The 16,762-nt window shown below is 46.5% G+C and overlaps 1 protein-coding gene across 2 annotated transcripts in view; it reads left to right on the top strand.

Moving 5' to 3' along the window:
• Positions 1-16,762, top strand: part of ALDH1A3 (aldehyde dehydrogenase 1 family member A3) — a 50,273-nt gene that overhangs the window by 15,690 nt on the left and 17,821 nt on the right. For both annotated transcript variants that reach the window (XM_014605951.3, XM_019477697.2), the window contains exons 4-8: positions 1,038-1,167; positions 3,519-3,580; positions 7,193-7,321; positions 11,421-11,534; positions 15,009-15,111. In XM_014605951.3, coding sequence (XP_014461437.1) covers positions 1,038-1,167; positions 3,519-3,580; positions 7,193-7,321; positions 11,421-11,534; positions 15,009-15,111 — 538 coding nt within the window. The remainder of the gene's footprint in view (positions 1-1,037; positions 1,168-3,518; positions 3,581-7,192; positions 7,322-11,420; positions 11,535-15,008; positions 15,112-16,762) is intronic.

Raw genomic sequence — 16,762 nt, 5'->3', positions numbered from 1 at the left:
AACGTAGATATTCTGACCCATCTTGATGGGCAGAGTCTAGTCTGCCTGCCCAAAGCCGCACGGCCATAACACCGCTTGCCGGTTCTGGTTTCTTTTCCTGGAATACATTTTATGAGGCCCTTCATGTTCCATAAACAAGCTAGGAAGCCCCGGTTGACCTGCTGTCCGGCACTTTCAGTCATTCCCCCTTACAAATTGCTACGTGGGTGGTTTTTGAAGCGGTGCCCTAGATTATAAAAAATATTCGGTCTCTTTAGCAGAGACTGCTCAAACTGGATAATAATCCTGTCTGCTTAGAGAGGCAAGAGTCCCTTTGAGTCCTGCCTAGAACTTAAAGCTTGTTCAGGGCAGCAGGCCGTGACCTTATCTTCGTTTTCTTCATCGTCGCCTTGTCTTATGACCCGATCATCATCATCTTCGCACAAACATGTTTTCCACTTTCCTATGGACAAAAGAGGCTTTTCATTGGTTATTTCCCAAAGCAAAATGGACTCCCAGAAAAAAGCAGGCAGGCTGGATTTGGATCTTGGAGATTCCAGGGCAGCAAGAGATTCACAGACGTTTAGGGCTGGAAGGGACCTCATGAGATTGTTGGGTCCAGCCCCTCAGCTCTGGCCAGGAAAGACTGCTGGGGTCAAGTAACCTCAACACAGTGTGCGTCCAGTCTCCTTTTGAAGAAGTGTGAGAATAAAACTTTGCATCAAAGGCTTCCTAACTTCTGAGCATCTGCACCCAGCTGATGATGCACAGCCATATGGTCCCGGGTAGGGTCTCCCCACAAGATGCTTCTACAGAGATTCTGGATGTACACCAGAGCTATTGGGAGTGATTGTGCTTCCCCCCCCTCCCCCAAGTATTTTATTTTAACTAGAACCATGATAATTGGGACACTAAACAGTCCATGCCCGCTGTGTAAGAGGGTGAGACTGACCTCATGCATTGAAGGGAAGAGACTTTGTCATAGTGCATATATATATAAAAAAAAAATTAAGAAAATATTAGGAAGTACTTGACTATACATGTGATTTGTGTTGCAGACTTTGGAAACTATGGACACGGGGAAACCTTTTCTTCAGGCCTATTTCATTGACCTAGAAGGCTGCATAAAGACGCTCCGATATTATGCTGGATGGGCTGATAAAATCCAAGGCAGAACCATTCCAGTGGGTAAGTTTGACGAGTGATCCTGAACTCGCAATGAACAATTCCTTCAATCTGGAAGACCAAGGAAAGATTGAGAGAAGCAGGGCAAGGACTTTCCATTTGGAGACCTGGGAGTGGGGTGGGGAAAAGAAATTCCTTATAGAAATATCTTAGGATTTTATATTAAGTTCTGCACTTTCCGCAGAACTCTAGGACTGTTCTCTAGGCTATGGCAATTCCTTTCCTGCTAAAATAGTATAGGATGGATTTTGAAAATGCTATTAAAAATGGGTGTTAAATTCTTTAGGGTGTCAAGATCTGTCAGCCTTTTTTTTAAGGGAAATAGTATGGTCCCCCCATTCAGTCCTACAAGGAAAGTGAGGAAATAAATGTTGGAAGCCCCAGGACTTGGCTCTTTTAAAGCTAAACAGGACCAGTCCTGCACTGACAGGGAAGTTAGCTAAGTCATCCATTGAGACTTGACAAGGATTGTGATGGGGAGCAGAGTTGGTGTTTGAATCCCACTCGGTGCTTGCAAAATGCACCTTCCCGGATGAAGAAGTAGCATGGCCACGAGAGATTTATTTCTGCCTGCATACCTGCTGTATGTGTGCGGAGGGGGCAGGGGCTGGATGCAAGCTGTAGGGGAGGTGTTTAATGTGCTGCCTCTGCCCCAGACACCCACGTCACAGGAGTAGGAGGGTGGACCCAAGAGAAGATGTCAGGGGGCACCTAAGTGAGGACAGGTGTGACTTCAGGGGCAGCAAGTGGTTTTGTTAAAATGACGAGGGTGTTGGCCTTGTGACGGAGCTGCTCGTTGCCTCTTCTTTTCTTTTACACTCAAGATGCCCGATGGGATTGGCAGAAAAGAGCATTGCAAGGAGGAGATTAGAGGATGCTTCCTCATTCTGGTGCCTCTGAAAGACTGAAGTTGCTGTCTCTGTACAGTCAGCAATGGCTTGAAGGGTTAGAGTCCAGACCAGGGGTGGGCAAAAAGACGGATCCAGCCAGTGGTCGGACTCCATTTCCCAGCAGCCCCTGCCTGCGTCACTGTGGCCAGTTTCCATGGAGACTTCAGGAGCGGCGGGACCATGATGGCGTGGGCCAGGGTTTCCATGGAGATGGGTCCAAGCAGCGCTGGCAGGGCAGGGAGCTGCTCCGGGGCCAGGGTTGGGATCTTGCAGCGGTGACAGCATGGTCCGGAGCTGGGGACAGAGCTGTGATCTGCTGCCCGCACACCCCTGCCCAACACAAGTGGGCAGTGGATTGCAGCTCTGCCCTGGCTCTGGCCCGTGCTGGCACTGCTGCACAGTCCCGGACCAGCTCCCTGCCCAGTTGCATGCCCTGGCAGCACTGCTGTGTCTGGCCTCCTCCACGGAAACCCTGGCACTGTCATGGCCCCGCTGCTCCTGGGGTCTCCATGGAAATTGGCTGCAGCAATGCGGGCAGGGGCTCCTGTGAACTGGAGTCCGCCACAGGCCTGATCCGGCCCGCGGGCTGGACTTTGCCCGCTCCTGGTTCAGACCTACATGAAGGAAATCGCTTTGTCGCACTCATTCGGTGTAGCTTAAAGATCTGCTTCCTACAGAGCAGCTCTCTCTCCTTGCTCAAGGTTGCATCCAAAATCCATCATTTAGAGCTGATCAAAACCTTGCCAGCAAACATTACCAGCAAAAATGGGGGTTCGCTGAAAATCATCAGAGGAAAACGGATTTGATTAATAATAATAAAAAAAAAAATCTTAGCTTTGAAGTTTATTGGTGGAAAAACTAAGGTGAATTTCATTGTGAACTGCGAGTTTTGCCGTATTATTTGAATAAAGTAAAGCAAACTTTTGCTTTGAATCTAATTAAAATAAAAATATTGAGAGATCTGTTTTTACAATTCTGTCTTTGAAATATTAATTGGAAAATCCTGCCTTCAGCCAAATCTAATTGTAAAAAGCATTGATAATTCATTGTGCCGAAAAAAATCAATGAAGAACTGCACTCTTACTTGGCATGTCCGAGGGGCAGGGGATGTCTGGGATGAAGTGAGTAGCTGGATGTGATGCACATTTTGAAATTCACTGACGACCTTCAACAAACCCATATGAAAGACAGCATCGTTCATCCCATGTGTAACTAGGAGTTGAATGGGTTCCTAGCATGCACACGTCATTTCCATCTCCGCCTGACTCCATGATCCTTTCAGACTAGATTCAGCTAATTTAATGACTTTATTAATAGAGGGCTTCAGTCTGTTTTATATAAAAGCACGTTACAGTGTTCTGTGATTTCATCCCAGACCAGTGCAATACATATGTGCAGTTATATAACACTAATGGCTTTGATTTTTTTTTGATCCTTTATGTCTTGACTTTTTTTGTTTTGCAGATGAGAATTTTGTCTGTTTTACCAGGCACGAACCGATGGGTGTCTGTGGGGCTATCACTCCAGTAAGTAGAGGACATGCTATCTGATAATACTCCTCTCACTCAAAGAAGCTTCATCTTCATGTTGGTACCCTGAATGTCCCCTGCGCTTAGAGAAATGTATGCGTGCCCCCACTTTGCATTGCAGCTGTTGTCTTCCTCACCAAGTATGCCTGGTCTGTTGGGAACTTCCTTCAGAGCAGTGTGATGAAAATTTTTGACTTGGTAGGGAAGTAGAAGCTGCGCTGTAAAAGGGAGTTCAGGGTCTCCTCAAACAGTGGCTTCCACCATGTCGCTTGAGTCATCAGAGACCACGTGAAGGTCTCTTATTCCTCACTCTAAGTCCCTTCCTGTGTGAGCCGGGCTGTCGCAAGCTGGCTATCCCTGCATTTATGTGCTTGGCTCCGCTACACTGTGGTTTTGGAGTCTGAAATCATGTTGTTCGGTCATTTATCTTCAGGGGGTTCCCATTGTTCCGCTTTTAGCTGATCAATGCCTTTTACAATTTTTTTCCCCCCAGCGGGTTTATCTTGCTGGGGAGATGTTGCAGCTAGTTCTCTGAATGCTTCCAGTTTAGTAAGTGCTGCTTGGTTGATTTTAAACAGGCAGTCAGCAAGACTTCAGTGCCAGAGTCATACATGGCTAATGGTTGTACGAGGTATCTAAAGCCCTTTGTTAGTATAGAGGCACAGACTAGTGCTCAATTAATCAAGTCTGCTGGAGTGTGGTAATTACCGTGCTCCGGCAGGCTCCTGTGTCTCGTGTATCTGTATCCCTGCACTTAAAATGGCAGTGGGAGCGCTTGAATTAAAGCTCGTCGAACAAGCTTTAGTTCAAGTGCCCCCCACCACCATTTTGAAGGGTGGGCATGCTGATAGAGGAGATGCTGTGGCGCTTCAGAGTGGCTCTCAGAACTGCTCTAATTAAAGTGCCATCCCTCGCCCCCAGAGCACATGTAAAAGTGACCTAAGGTGCCACCATGCCTTGTCTTCTGCCTATCCATACTCATATGTCATTCCCTTGATTTAAGTAGAATTCAGCTTGGAGCACTGTATTAAATGAAAATACCAAATCAGGGTTAGTGAATTTTTAATAGTGAAAAGGTAGTGAAAACTACCTTTTCACTATTAAAATGGGAGCCTTTGAAAGGTGAAATTTAATATAGTCTCATCTGGTGATTTTTAAAACACCCCCCCCCCAAGAAAACAAAGTCAAAATAGTCTCTTTCACTTTGGATGCTTGGAACTAGAATAGTAGGATCGTAGAAAATGAGGGCGGGAAGGGACCTCAGGAGGTCACATCTAGTCCAACCCCTGCTCAAAGCAAGACCACCCTCAACTAGATCATCCCAGCAAAAGCTTTGTCGAGCTGGGTCTTAAAAACCTCCAAGGATGAAGATCCCACCACCTCTCTGGGTCACCTGTTGCAGTGCTTTATTACCCTCCTCGTGAGAAAATTCTTCCTAATATCTAACCTAAACTTCCCTTGCTGCAACTTAAGACGGTTGCTCCTTGTTCTATCATCTGCCACCACTGAGAACAGTCTCTTTCGAACCTCTTTTGAACCCCACTTCAAGTAGTTGAAGGCTGTTATTAAATCCCCTTCGGTCTTCTCTTCTCTAGATTAAATAAGACCAGTTTCCCCAGCCTGTCCTCAGAAGTCATGCCCCCCAGCCCCTGAAGCATTTTGTTGCCCTCCGCTGCACTCTCTCCAATGTGTCCACATCCTTTCTATAGTGGGGTGCCCAACAACGGGACACACGACTCCAGATGTGGCCTCACCAGTGCTGAATAGAGGGGAATATTTACTTCCCTTGCGCTGCTGGGAACGCTCCTACCAATGCAGCCCAGTATGTCATAAGCTTTCTGTACAAGGACACACAGCTGGCTCCTATTTAGATTATTGTCCTCTGTCACCCCCAGGTCCTTTTCTGCAGAGCTGCTGCCCAGCCAGTACCAGTGCGGGGGATTGCAGGACTTTGCACTTGTCCTTGTTGAACCTCATGAGATTTCTTTTGGCCCAATACTTCAATTTGTGTAGGTCTCACTGCATCCTAGCCCTACCCTCCAGGGTAGTGGTCTCCAACCTTGTTATGGTGAAAATCACCTTTTGTAAGTAAAGGGCACCCCAGGATCTACCGCCCCACCCTCATTAAGCAATATTGAAAGAATCCTCTTACACTTGGGATTGCTTAAATCTAGATCAACTCTTTCATCATTTAAGAAATGATGCTTCCAGTTTACTGAGACTTGCCTATGCTCGGCCAGTGATACCGACCCTCCTTGTAAAGCACTTTGGTGCTTTTTGGCCACAGATCTCCTATAGCAGCTCGGTGTTACTATAACATGCTGACTTCTGTTTTATCCAAAGTCGGGCTGCCTTGCTCAGTCCTCACATGTACGACAAGCACAGCCAAGGGGAGGCAATTTCCTGTCAGGTTAGGATCATGCTCCCATATTATGGGTTTGCTTTTTGTGCAGGTTTGAAACTTGAGATCTTGGCCCCATCCAGGAGGATTTGCAAGAAGTGGCAGGTAGTTGCTAACCTGGAAAAGTTCCCAGTTAAATGGGATGGAGTTTGTGGGGAGAAAAGTTGGTCCCCATATGGAAAAGGCTGAGAAATACCATTCTTCTGGATTTAAAATTCTGCTTTGTCTCTTGGTGGCTGTGCTGGTGTAGCGCTCATCTTGTAGACATTACATTACTAATGTTAAGTGTGGATTCCTGGATTCCTAACGTACTTGGCTTCTTCGTAGATAACTGAAGGTCCTTGGCGTGAGTCTTGACAAGAGGTCCCCTTATGGTTGGCTGGTTTCCAACCTCCCTAAAGCAACATTAATTATTTTTAATGAAGAAATCTATTCCGCTGCCAAGTGAACTCTCTGATTATCACCCTGAGCTAGTTTTTTCCACTCCTTGCTCAGATTCCAAGATATACAAATACAACTGACCAGGAACGAAGCTAAAGAGAGAACCAACATGAATGGGTTCTGAATCCTAAACAGGAATAAGAAAACTAGTTAAAAAGAAGCAAGCTAAAATTAAATACAAGTCCTCGAGATTCGGAGGATACTTTAAAAACCAGTCTTTATTTATTTTTGTGTTCTTAACTAGAAAGCTTGCATGGATTCCAGGCTTCTTGGTCAATACAGCAATATGGGAGAGAGCTAGAGATTTCCAGAAAGCAGTTTCATCCCAAGCACCGTCACTGTTGTACTACGCGCATTTGTGATGTTGCATAGCGTTCTGGTGGACCTGGACTTGATGCCAACCACAGGGTCAATCCGTCACCAGCTCAGCTCGCAGCTGAAAACCTATGCCAAACAGGGTCAGAAATTCTCCTTAGGAATGGACTAGTTAATGCAAAGGTTTGCTCTCCCTAAGTAGGACTGGATTAAATCGGGTGTTGCTAACAACTTTTGCTGCAGGGAAAATCCTGGAATAGGTGTTTTTCATAACCCATCCAAACACATTACACACGACTGTAAGACAATGCAGTGCTCTAATGATGGATGTCCTTCCAATAGTGTTTTCTCTTTAGCTGGTAGAGATCTCAGAAGCAGGAGGAAAAGGCTGCGGAGAGGCACATGCATACAAGGCTTTTGGACACTAACTTGGTCAATGTTATGCTTTTCAGTGGAACTTTCCATTGCTCATGCTTGTTTGGAAGATGGCACCGGCACTGTGCTGTGGGAACACACTGGTTATTAAGCCAGCTGAGCAGACTCCCCTCACTTCACTCTACATGGGCTCATTAATCAAGGAGGTAAGTAACCTAAGCAATGTGTTCAGTAGGCTCATGCAACTTGCTGTTTCTCTTTGGCACTGGGGCCAGTTCAAAATCTAGCTGTAGCTCTCTTTAGCTCCCAAAGATCTTGTTGCAAGCAAGACTTGAAAGTCTTGCAGATGAGAAGAGACAGAAAATGTGTGTGTTTCTCTCTCTTTCCCACCCCACGTCCTGACTACTTTGTCTATCCTTATCGATTCATCCCCCTCTGTTTTATCTCTTCAATAATGCCTCATGTATATAACAGCAGGCATTTGCTTCTTGCGGTTGTATGCAGCAGGCAAAGACTTGCAGTAATTTAAAGGGGATAAGGCAATTTGTGCAGTCAGTCGTGGTTCAAGTATTTTGTTTCTAATACGGTCAGTGAGAATGTACAGGGTTAAGTTTTTTGCCACCTTTTTACTCTTCTGAGTGAGATTAGTCCCAGAAAGCCTGGGAGTGATCACAGAGCTGAATGCTACTTGGCATGAGGACTAGCAGCAGACTTCAGGCCCTCTGAATAGGAGCCCAGTCCTGCAGCTGTTTCGTGTGCAGAACTCCCACTACAGTACCTCATTGCACTGGCTGCATGCAGATTTATAAAGGACCATGGGGCCCTTCCAGAGGCAGTAAACAGATGTCACAGTTGTCACAGTACTGGTTGACCCAGCATGTGTCCTGCAATGAAAATCGGTGCATCCGCACAATGCCTTTCAAAGTGGGTTTAAAGAGCAGGGTCCTGGTAAACTGACCGTCAGCCAGGATGGCTCTGGGTCTGGCTGGAGATTGGAGCCGTCTGGGCAGCGGCTGACAATCAGGTAATTGTCGAAACCTTGTGCCTGGCAGCTACGGCTGGGCTGCCTGGCATGGGTGATAAAAGGCTCCCTGCATGGGGGGAAACTGCCAGGCTTTCCCTGCTGGGGACTTTAAACCTTGCTGGGAGCCTCTGTCCTGGCATAAGTCCCGGGGGCAGGAGCGGGAAGATGTTCTGCACCAGCTCTCTACTCCTCCGCCGCCATAACCAACAGATATTGGCCTGGCCTCAATGCACCAGGACTTTTAAAAACCGCATGTGCAGCCCAGCTGCTCTCGCATGGCTTTCTGACCTCCTTGGCACATGGGGACCCCATGATCAGGGAGCATCTCCCCAGCCCTGGGGTCCTTATGTGCCTGGGATGTCTAAAAACTGCATATGCAACTCAGCTGAACTGCATACACAGTTGTTAAAAGTACCAGTGCACTGGGGCCAGGGCCAACAATCAACTGATTGTCGGGTGCTCGTGGCCTTCAGGAAGTGACACATGAGGACCCCAGGATCAGGACGAGGCTTCCTGATCCTGGGGTCCCCAAGTGCTAGGGCTGTAGGCTGCACTGCTTCTCTTCAATGGTGCATTCAGCCAGTGCACCATAACTGTAAAGATGTCCACTGCAATTAAGTGGGGCATGCTGTTGGTAGGTGTTGGCCCAGCTCTTCTGGGCATTTGTGGTGTGACAAGCAGCAAAGATGTCTATACACTTGCATATTGTCCCTCCATAAAACAATTTGCAATGCCACAAGGACGATGTCCATTCACAGCCAGAATGTGATGGGCCAATCCTCATACTGTGGGGATTATACTCTAGAGCAGCTGGATCTGGCCCAGAGAGCTGCTGAACTACTGATGAGCCAGGGAGACTCAAGGTCTGGATCTGGCATGGGGTGAAGTTGCTACCCTGACCTAGAGCTTCAGCCTAGAATCAGTACTTCCACCTAGAAGCAGTACTTTGCTTACCCAAAGGATGCAGGGTCGGTTGGACTTGGGATTCAAGCTTGCCAGAACCCAAGCGTCACAGAGCAACACTGAAGGTGCTTGGTTCATTGTAGGACCAGGGGACCCCTGCACAAGGCCCACCCTTTGCATTTGAGATGGGGGTGAGGTCCCAATTCCAAATCTAGTTCAGGGGAAAAGACTGAAGTGACAGAAAACCAACATGCTTAGGTGAGCACGCCTGGTCCAAAGCACTCAAGATGTTCAGTGTAATGTGGCATAGCTCAGGACATGTGTCAGCCTGAGAGTTAAGGCAAGTGATTTCTCAGACCAAATGTTGGGGGGCCAAAGGTACCCAGGCCCTCTTTGCTACTTGGAGCCTGGGGAAAGAGGCAGACTCATACCACAGTGTACTTTGTATAGTGCTTTCACATCCTAAACCTCAGTTGTCCAAAATGAAGCGACTTTTCGGAGGTCAGAGGATTAGATGCAGAGATGGCAAAATGACTCGGCTGTAGACAGGGAATCAGGACCTATGAAGCCATATCTCTTCCCAGTCACCAATACTTAACAGCCGCAGTTTCAGTAGCACCGACTGGGAGTCTCATAGAAACCTTTTTTTTTTTTTTAACAACTCTTACCTTGAACGCTTTCCCTATTTAAACACCAATCTGTCCAGCCGTTGCTAACTATCAGACAAATAGATTAAAATTGTGTTAAACAGAAACTGCTGACACGTTTGAGTCAAAGTTACCATAATATAAACCTAAAATAAGGGGATCTTCTTAAGTCATAACACATGGCATTTATAACGCTTGGAATTGATCTTTTTTTCCCCCAATTAACAAGCTGAATTAACTTTAACTCTTTGTACTGATCAAAGCAAAACTTCTGGCTCTCATGTGCATGTCTGAGGGGGGTGGGGAATGGAGGATAGCGATGTCTGTTTTTTTGGGGTTGATCTGAACCAAAACTTTGCTTCTCTCTGCTTCTGTTCGGCTTCCAAACCAAAAGGACCTACTGCTCACACATCTCTTCACGAATTATTTTCATGGGACTTGACCAGTGCAGGTACAAAATCTATTTACCTACCTTTTGTCATCGTGATGGCTGTGAAAAACCGAATTGTTCATGTCATCTGTTGCACCAAAAAACACCTACCCAAAGATCAGTTGCAATTTTGCAAGGTAGCTTGCAAGTTAATCGTTTCCTTTTTTTTCTCCTATCCTAAATATATTTGAGTCTCACTTGATCAATCCAAAGAAGCCTGTAAGTACAGGTGCCTTTCCCTTATTAGCCCTAGAAAGCCGTGTCACTATCGACAAGAAAGAAAGGAAACAGAGCGATGGCCGGGTGTTACGCGAGAAGGTTGTTTGCCTGCATTTCCCAATCGAAAATGGAGTGTAGCCAACTTGGAAATGCGTACTGCTCTGAAGGGTGGTGCGTTTCGGAGAGCAAAGAAAACCAGCCTGGCTGGGCCAAGACGCGGACTCCTGTTTCACTCAGATTTTACCAAAGTTTGGCCACTTGTGTTTTTTGGCAAAAACGACTAGGTGGCTAATACATACTGTAAGTGTGGTGGAAACTGGCACGGGTCTCTTACCATCTGCGCTTGTCTTCGTCTCACTAACACCATCCTCTCATGGTGTCTTATTGACTGCTTTAATCCCTCTGGCCCCTGGAGAACCACAGATGTCAACTCGAGGATCTTTCCATTCAAAACAAACTTCCAAGAGCCAAAAGTTTGCCTCCGGTTACCCATTGACTAGGGCTGAGTCGCTGGCACGGGGGGTTAGACTTGGCCAGAACACTATCACGTAAAACAGACCTGCAAAATTTGCCTACACCTATACTTGCCTGCCAACTCCAGGTACTACGTAAGGGTGTTTGACCTTTACCGAATCCACTTGGGAGCAAACAGATCGCTGGGAAGTGGTCTGGAAACCCTTCTTCATGCGGGATTGTCTGTTTGGTAGACAATTTGTAGATGCTGTGTGCTGCTTAAAAAGCTAATGTTTCGGATTTGATGAATGCTTAGGCCTGAACTTGATCGTAATAGGAGTGCCCTCTTGTGGGTAAAATCAGGTGTGCGCGTAAGTGTTTACAGGAGTTGGCTTTTCATGACGACTCGAACTCCCCGGGGCAGGTTATAACTCCTTGAGACGCTTGCATGGAAAATAATAAAGGCATGCTTTGTTAGTCTGATGGAAAATACTCCTTTAATAGTAGCATCGTGCAATTCATTTAGTGTGCTGTGCCTCGGATCCAGAATAAGCATACCGTTTCGTGAGTGCTGGGAGGGATTGTAAGTAGTCCTTACTACCCCCTTTCTATGTTTGATTCCTTTCCAGGTGGGATTCCCTCCAGGTGTGGTAAATATAGTGCCGGGATATGGCCCCACAGCTGGGGCTGCCATTTCTACCCATCATAACATTGACAAAATAGCTTTCACTGGCTCCACCAAGGTAGGTGATCGATTGCTTCTCAAACTGGCCTTTATCCTTGCTGAAATACAATGTTTATTCTCCTAAAACTGGCTGTGCCTGCCAGACTGAGCTGTTATAACTTAATGCAGTTCTGTGCCTTCAAAGAAACGGCGCTGGGGATTATATATAGATTTTTGCAGAAGTGTCTCAGCACTGGCCTTAACTCCCCTGCGCCTATCGCCACCACCAAAGGGTTTGCCATTGACTTTTGTGGTCATAGAATCGGGCCAGTCTGTAATGCTTTTGAAAATCTCACGCGTCCATCTTTGTAACTTTATTCTTGCTACTTTGCCAAGTCTTTGGAAGGCTGTCGCCCACTAATGGTGCTTGTAAAAGAGCTTGGTCACGTCAGAATGATTGAACACATCATCTAAACCATGTTGTAAATGGCCAAAGTCTGAGGGGCCGATGTTGTCCAACAGGTAACGTCCTGTTTCCAGTTAAGAATATTCAGAAACACTTTTCTGCTGTCCTGTTAATCACACGCTACCTACTAAGTCTTTACTGCTGTGTCTTTGTTCTTGCTAATTTTGTCATTGATTTAATTGGGATAGTTAGTACTATCACCTTCATCTAGTCTTCCTTTCCATTAAATCTGCAAGAGATTAAAATTCACATTAAGGGTGTGTCTACACGCCTCCATACAGTGACATTGCTATGGTGCCGTGCTTTAGTATTTCCTTTTGGAAGTCCTGAAGCACCGCACAATAACTGCCCATACTGCACTGGGCATGTGGTGCACTGTTGGATTTTGCCGCTATGCTGCCATAGCGGTGCACTAAAATGGGGCGAGTGTGCCACTATGGTGATGTAGCTGCTGATCACATGTAGACCCATGTGATCGCTACATTGCTGTAGTATGCCATACGGCGACATAGTGCATTGCTATGCGCCGTAGGGCAACGTGTAGATGCGCCCTAAGAATCCTAATTGGCTGTAGGTGCAGGATAGAGGCACAATCCTGCCTTGGTCTCCCAGTGCTGTAATTTGTAGCTAGCCGGTTGGGGGAGAGTAGATGGTAATCCTTGGCCAGTGTTGAACTTATCTATTAAATGGCGATCATCAGTTGCAAGCAATCCATTTGCTGAATTCATTTGCAATTTCAGGGCGTTTTTGAGTGGGGCACTGGCCAGCAAAGTTTGAGGGAGGACAAGAGCAAGTTGCAAATGGATCAAATCAAAATTTGCTAATCGGTGTGAATTTCTCCCCTCCTCCCCACTGTTTTGAGTCTCTGCCCATGTCATACTGCAAGAAAATTTATACCCAGATGTGTCTTCACTTGCTACATGACCAATGGCAGCACTCGGATAAAGGCCAAACATTTTACATGAGGTTCATTTCGTACCATGCCACATGTTGGACATGTTTGTTAGGGATTTCTTCCACTCCTTTTCCCTGAGTACGGGCATCCTCACTGAGCGATCCAACCCATTCATTTTGACATTCACCACATGCTTATTATAATTTGCATAATTATGACAAATTGCTCCGTGCCTCTTGCCTCATTCCCCAGCACTAAAGGTACCTCTCGCTTCTGACACTCCAAAGGCAGCCAAATGTTTTGCATTTAACAACAGTACCATCTAGTGGCTATCATAGACGTGTATATTCTTTTTGGTTGTCCCAGAGAAGTCTACCGAGTGTACTTATTTCTACACAAAGACTGTCAACCAAAATCATAGCATGCGCATGTTCAGTCTCATTTGCTGCATCATTGGGTAAAATATCTAAAACATATACACTTTGTTAGGTGGAAATATTGTTTTAATTTTCACAGCCCCAAATCTTATGAGCTTTAATTTTTTTTAAAGAAGTCATCGAACACTTGATGGACTCACTTCTCATAAAACCCAAAACAGACACAGTCTAGAGAAGTAGTCTCTCTAGGGCATTGCTCTAAGGGTTTGGTGAAATGCTGACCCCACTGGGAGCGTTTCCATTGACCGACGCCAACGTGTGGCTTTTGCTCCTGGTGTTTTGCTTTCTTGATTTGTGCGAGTGTCAAACGACTTGTGAGGTGCTCAGCTTCTACATTAATAATGGCCATTTAAGTAACTCAGGTAGGTATTTCTAATCAATTTAAACCGTTGGTTTTCATACATTAGAAAACTGCTTGCTTTTAAGTGATTTGTGCTTCTGTCTGTTGTTACAGAAATATCAGTCTTGGCTTACCTGATACTCCCTTCTCACTTCATGCTTTTCAGCAACGAGTTCAGTTAGTTGGCTGATTTGGAACAAAACTACCATATTATGCCTTAATTAATTTTGTGACAAGGTTAACAGTGCACATTAGTTTCCATGCTGTTACTGCTATCTCGAGGGATAGACTGGTAGGCTGACAGGAACACTGTGTCCTGCCAGTTGGCAAACCAGATGACAAAAGAATGCAAACACGTTTTCAATGACTCTCATTCAGTGTAACTGAAACTCTTTTTTGGTCAGGATTGTCTTTTGCTGTCAGGAAGAGAGGTTCGAAACAGAGGACAAATGGTTTGAAATGGAAGCAAAGCATTTTAATTTCAGACTGACTGACTTGCAGAGAGAATCTTGTAGGAAAAATGTACAATGAAAAATGTTGAATTATATAATGTGGGAGGTGGTTTTGACTAACCTGAAGTAGATGGACTATTAATTATAATTATACCCCTTGTTCTGTAAGAGACGATGACAAAGCAGCTGTATCCACACTTTAAGCATAAAACTCGCTGCCTCCGGTCATGATAGGTGTTGTCTGACGGCAAAGTTGCACGTTACACTGAGATGATCCCAAATCTGTGGAGCGTTAAGTGGGATTAAAGTTAAAACCTAGCATGAGCAGTCGTGTTACGGGTCAATACCGTTTCTTGCCTGCGCAACTCGGACTTGCCACCAGGGGCTGCAAGCAGGGGAGTGGCTAGGAGCCAGGACACTTGGGGGAAGGGACTGGGAGCAGTGTATCCTGGGATGCTGGAGGACTGCAAATTGCTCATTTTATCTCCATGGAACAGACTGCGTTGGCTAGCATGGCCCAGAGTTCAACCTTGCCTGAAGAGGCGTAACTTGGAGAGGCTCAGCAGGCAGTTGGTACAAGTTAATGAACTTTCACATGTCAATGCTTAGTATGATCTAAGTGTAACGTGTAACTTCACCCTGAGAGATCCTACTTGTCCATAATAAGTTTTTCACAGGGAGCATGTACTGCACACGTTCAATTATGGTGCCAGATTGGCTCCTTTCTAAGCCATTTTAGTCCATTTTGTTGCATGTGTAGGAATGGCAGCACCAGTCCGAGAGGCCTATAATGTGCCTGGTGGTGCCCCTGTTTTGAGAGCCAGCAAATCCAAAGGGGCTGGCTACCTTGAATGACCGGACCTCTTTCACTGTTGGCAGTTTCAGAGCCTGTTCTGCCCTTCCTAACGTAGCTCTGGGGTTTGTCTGCGGAGTAACTCTGTTCCCTGTGTATGCCAATGACAGGTTGGAAAACTGATCAAGGAAGCTGCCTCTAAAAGCAACCTCAAAAGGGTGACGTTGGAGCTGGGAGGAAAGAACCCCTGCATCGTCTGTGCAGATGCTGACTGTAAGTGCTGCTTGCATTGCAATCCCATTGCTAGTATTTAGGGACCACCGTGACAGAGTATAGCCCAGCCTGCCACACACTGGACAAGCACGTTATGCCAGAGGGTGTGACATATCTCCCTATACCAGCAAGGTGTTCTTCTAACAAAGAGTAGATCAATATAAAAAGGAAGCAGACTAACACTACCCTCCCTGCTGGCAGCTGGCCTGCTTTGCTGAAGTGTTGTATCCGCGCACTCCTTTTCTTCTTGCACCACTGTCTCTGCCAGTGCTACAGCACCCACTGACTTGGCCCTTCAGGGAAATCAGTCATGACATTTCTTCCAGGGGTGGACGGGGTGCCTTTTGTTCGAGGGTCCTACAGACAGACACATCTACTGCCCTGCTGTAGGCAAAGTTCTCTGGGTAAATGTGATATCTTTTATTAGGGTTGTTGGTTGTAGCCATGGTGGTCTAAGGGCATAGGCAGACAAGGTTCTTTGGGTAGATGTGATATCTTTTATTAGACCAACTAAATAGATAGAAAAATTGTTCTTTGCAAGCTTTTGGACACAAACGCCCTTTTTCAGGCGTTGGGCGGGTCTGCTGGTGTTTTGTGTTCTTCTGGGTGGAATAGAAGCCAATACAGCCTGTCCTGCTGTACGTATTTGCAAAGTATGCAAGATAAAAGTCACTAACACATTTCCCCGGGATGCTGCTGCGTAGGTCTGTAGTCCATCACAGCTCATTTGAGTTAACTGCCAGTTGTTCCCAAGGCAAGCAGGTCAGGCTGTGTGCTCTGCTTGGCCACCTACCTGCAGAAGGGCAGCAGTGCAGAGAGGGCTACATGTGTCAAGGGCTGTGTTGGTCCTGGGTTTGGACAATCTGGCCCATGAGGACCACTTCGAATGAGATGGCTGTTTACAGGCTTGCTCAGAGAAGTTGCAGCAACTTTCCAAGGCAGCTGCTTCTGCAAAATGCTTGCAGTTGCAGGTCATCAGCAGAAAAGTGGGTTCCCACCAGTTTGAACCTAATCCAGGAGACCCCTGTAGGGCAGGGCTGTCCAACTGTTGGCCTGCAAGGGGTTAAGTTGCAGCCCCTGGGCTCCCACCTGGCCACCGCTCCCCCATTTCTCTGGCTCCAACAGCAGCCAGAGTCTCTGGGCTTTCCCTTCGTCCTCCAGCTGCCACTTCCCATCTGTGCAGGGGGTGGTGCAGAGAGCAGAGGGTGAAGCTGGGGCTCCATGATTGCTTCCTGGCACAGCTGTGGGGGTGGGTATCTGCAGTGCATGTCCCGTGGCTCACCCTTCTGCTTAGAAGTTGGACAGTCCTGTTGCAGAGAATCTCAGAAAGTGAAACCATAGGTACTAGCCCAAGCTGCTAAGTCAGCCATTGAGCTGGACACTTCATCCCAGAACTGCGTAACAATGGGGCTGCTCAGGTCCCTAATTGTTACACTGGCGGTGCCCCAGAAAGGTTTGACTTTTAAAGCCATGAAGGTACAATGGCAATGGATTTCGATAAGAGTTGGTGACCTATGTACAGGGCAAGTCCCACCTTTCCAAAGGCAAGGGCTACATCCTGCCACCCTGAGTGGGCCTGCTAGTGGAATAAGGCATTGCTCAGAGGGAACAAGCCTGACAGAATGGGATTGAGCACAAGAGGAGAGGTGGG

This window comes from Alligator mississippiensis, chromosome 11, assembly GCF_030867095.1.
Source record: "Alligator mississippiensis isolate rAllMis1 chromosome 11, rAllMis1, whole genome shotgun sequence".
NCBI classification, from domain to species: Eukaryota; Metazoa; Chordata; order Crocodylia; family Alligatoridae; genus Alligator; species Alligator mississippiensis.
The sequence above is the reverse complement of the archived record's forward strand: the minus strand, read 5'-3'. Positions and strand labels throughout refer to the sequence as shown.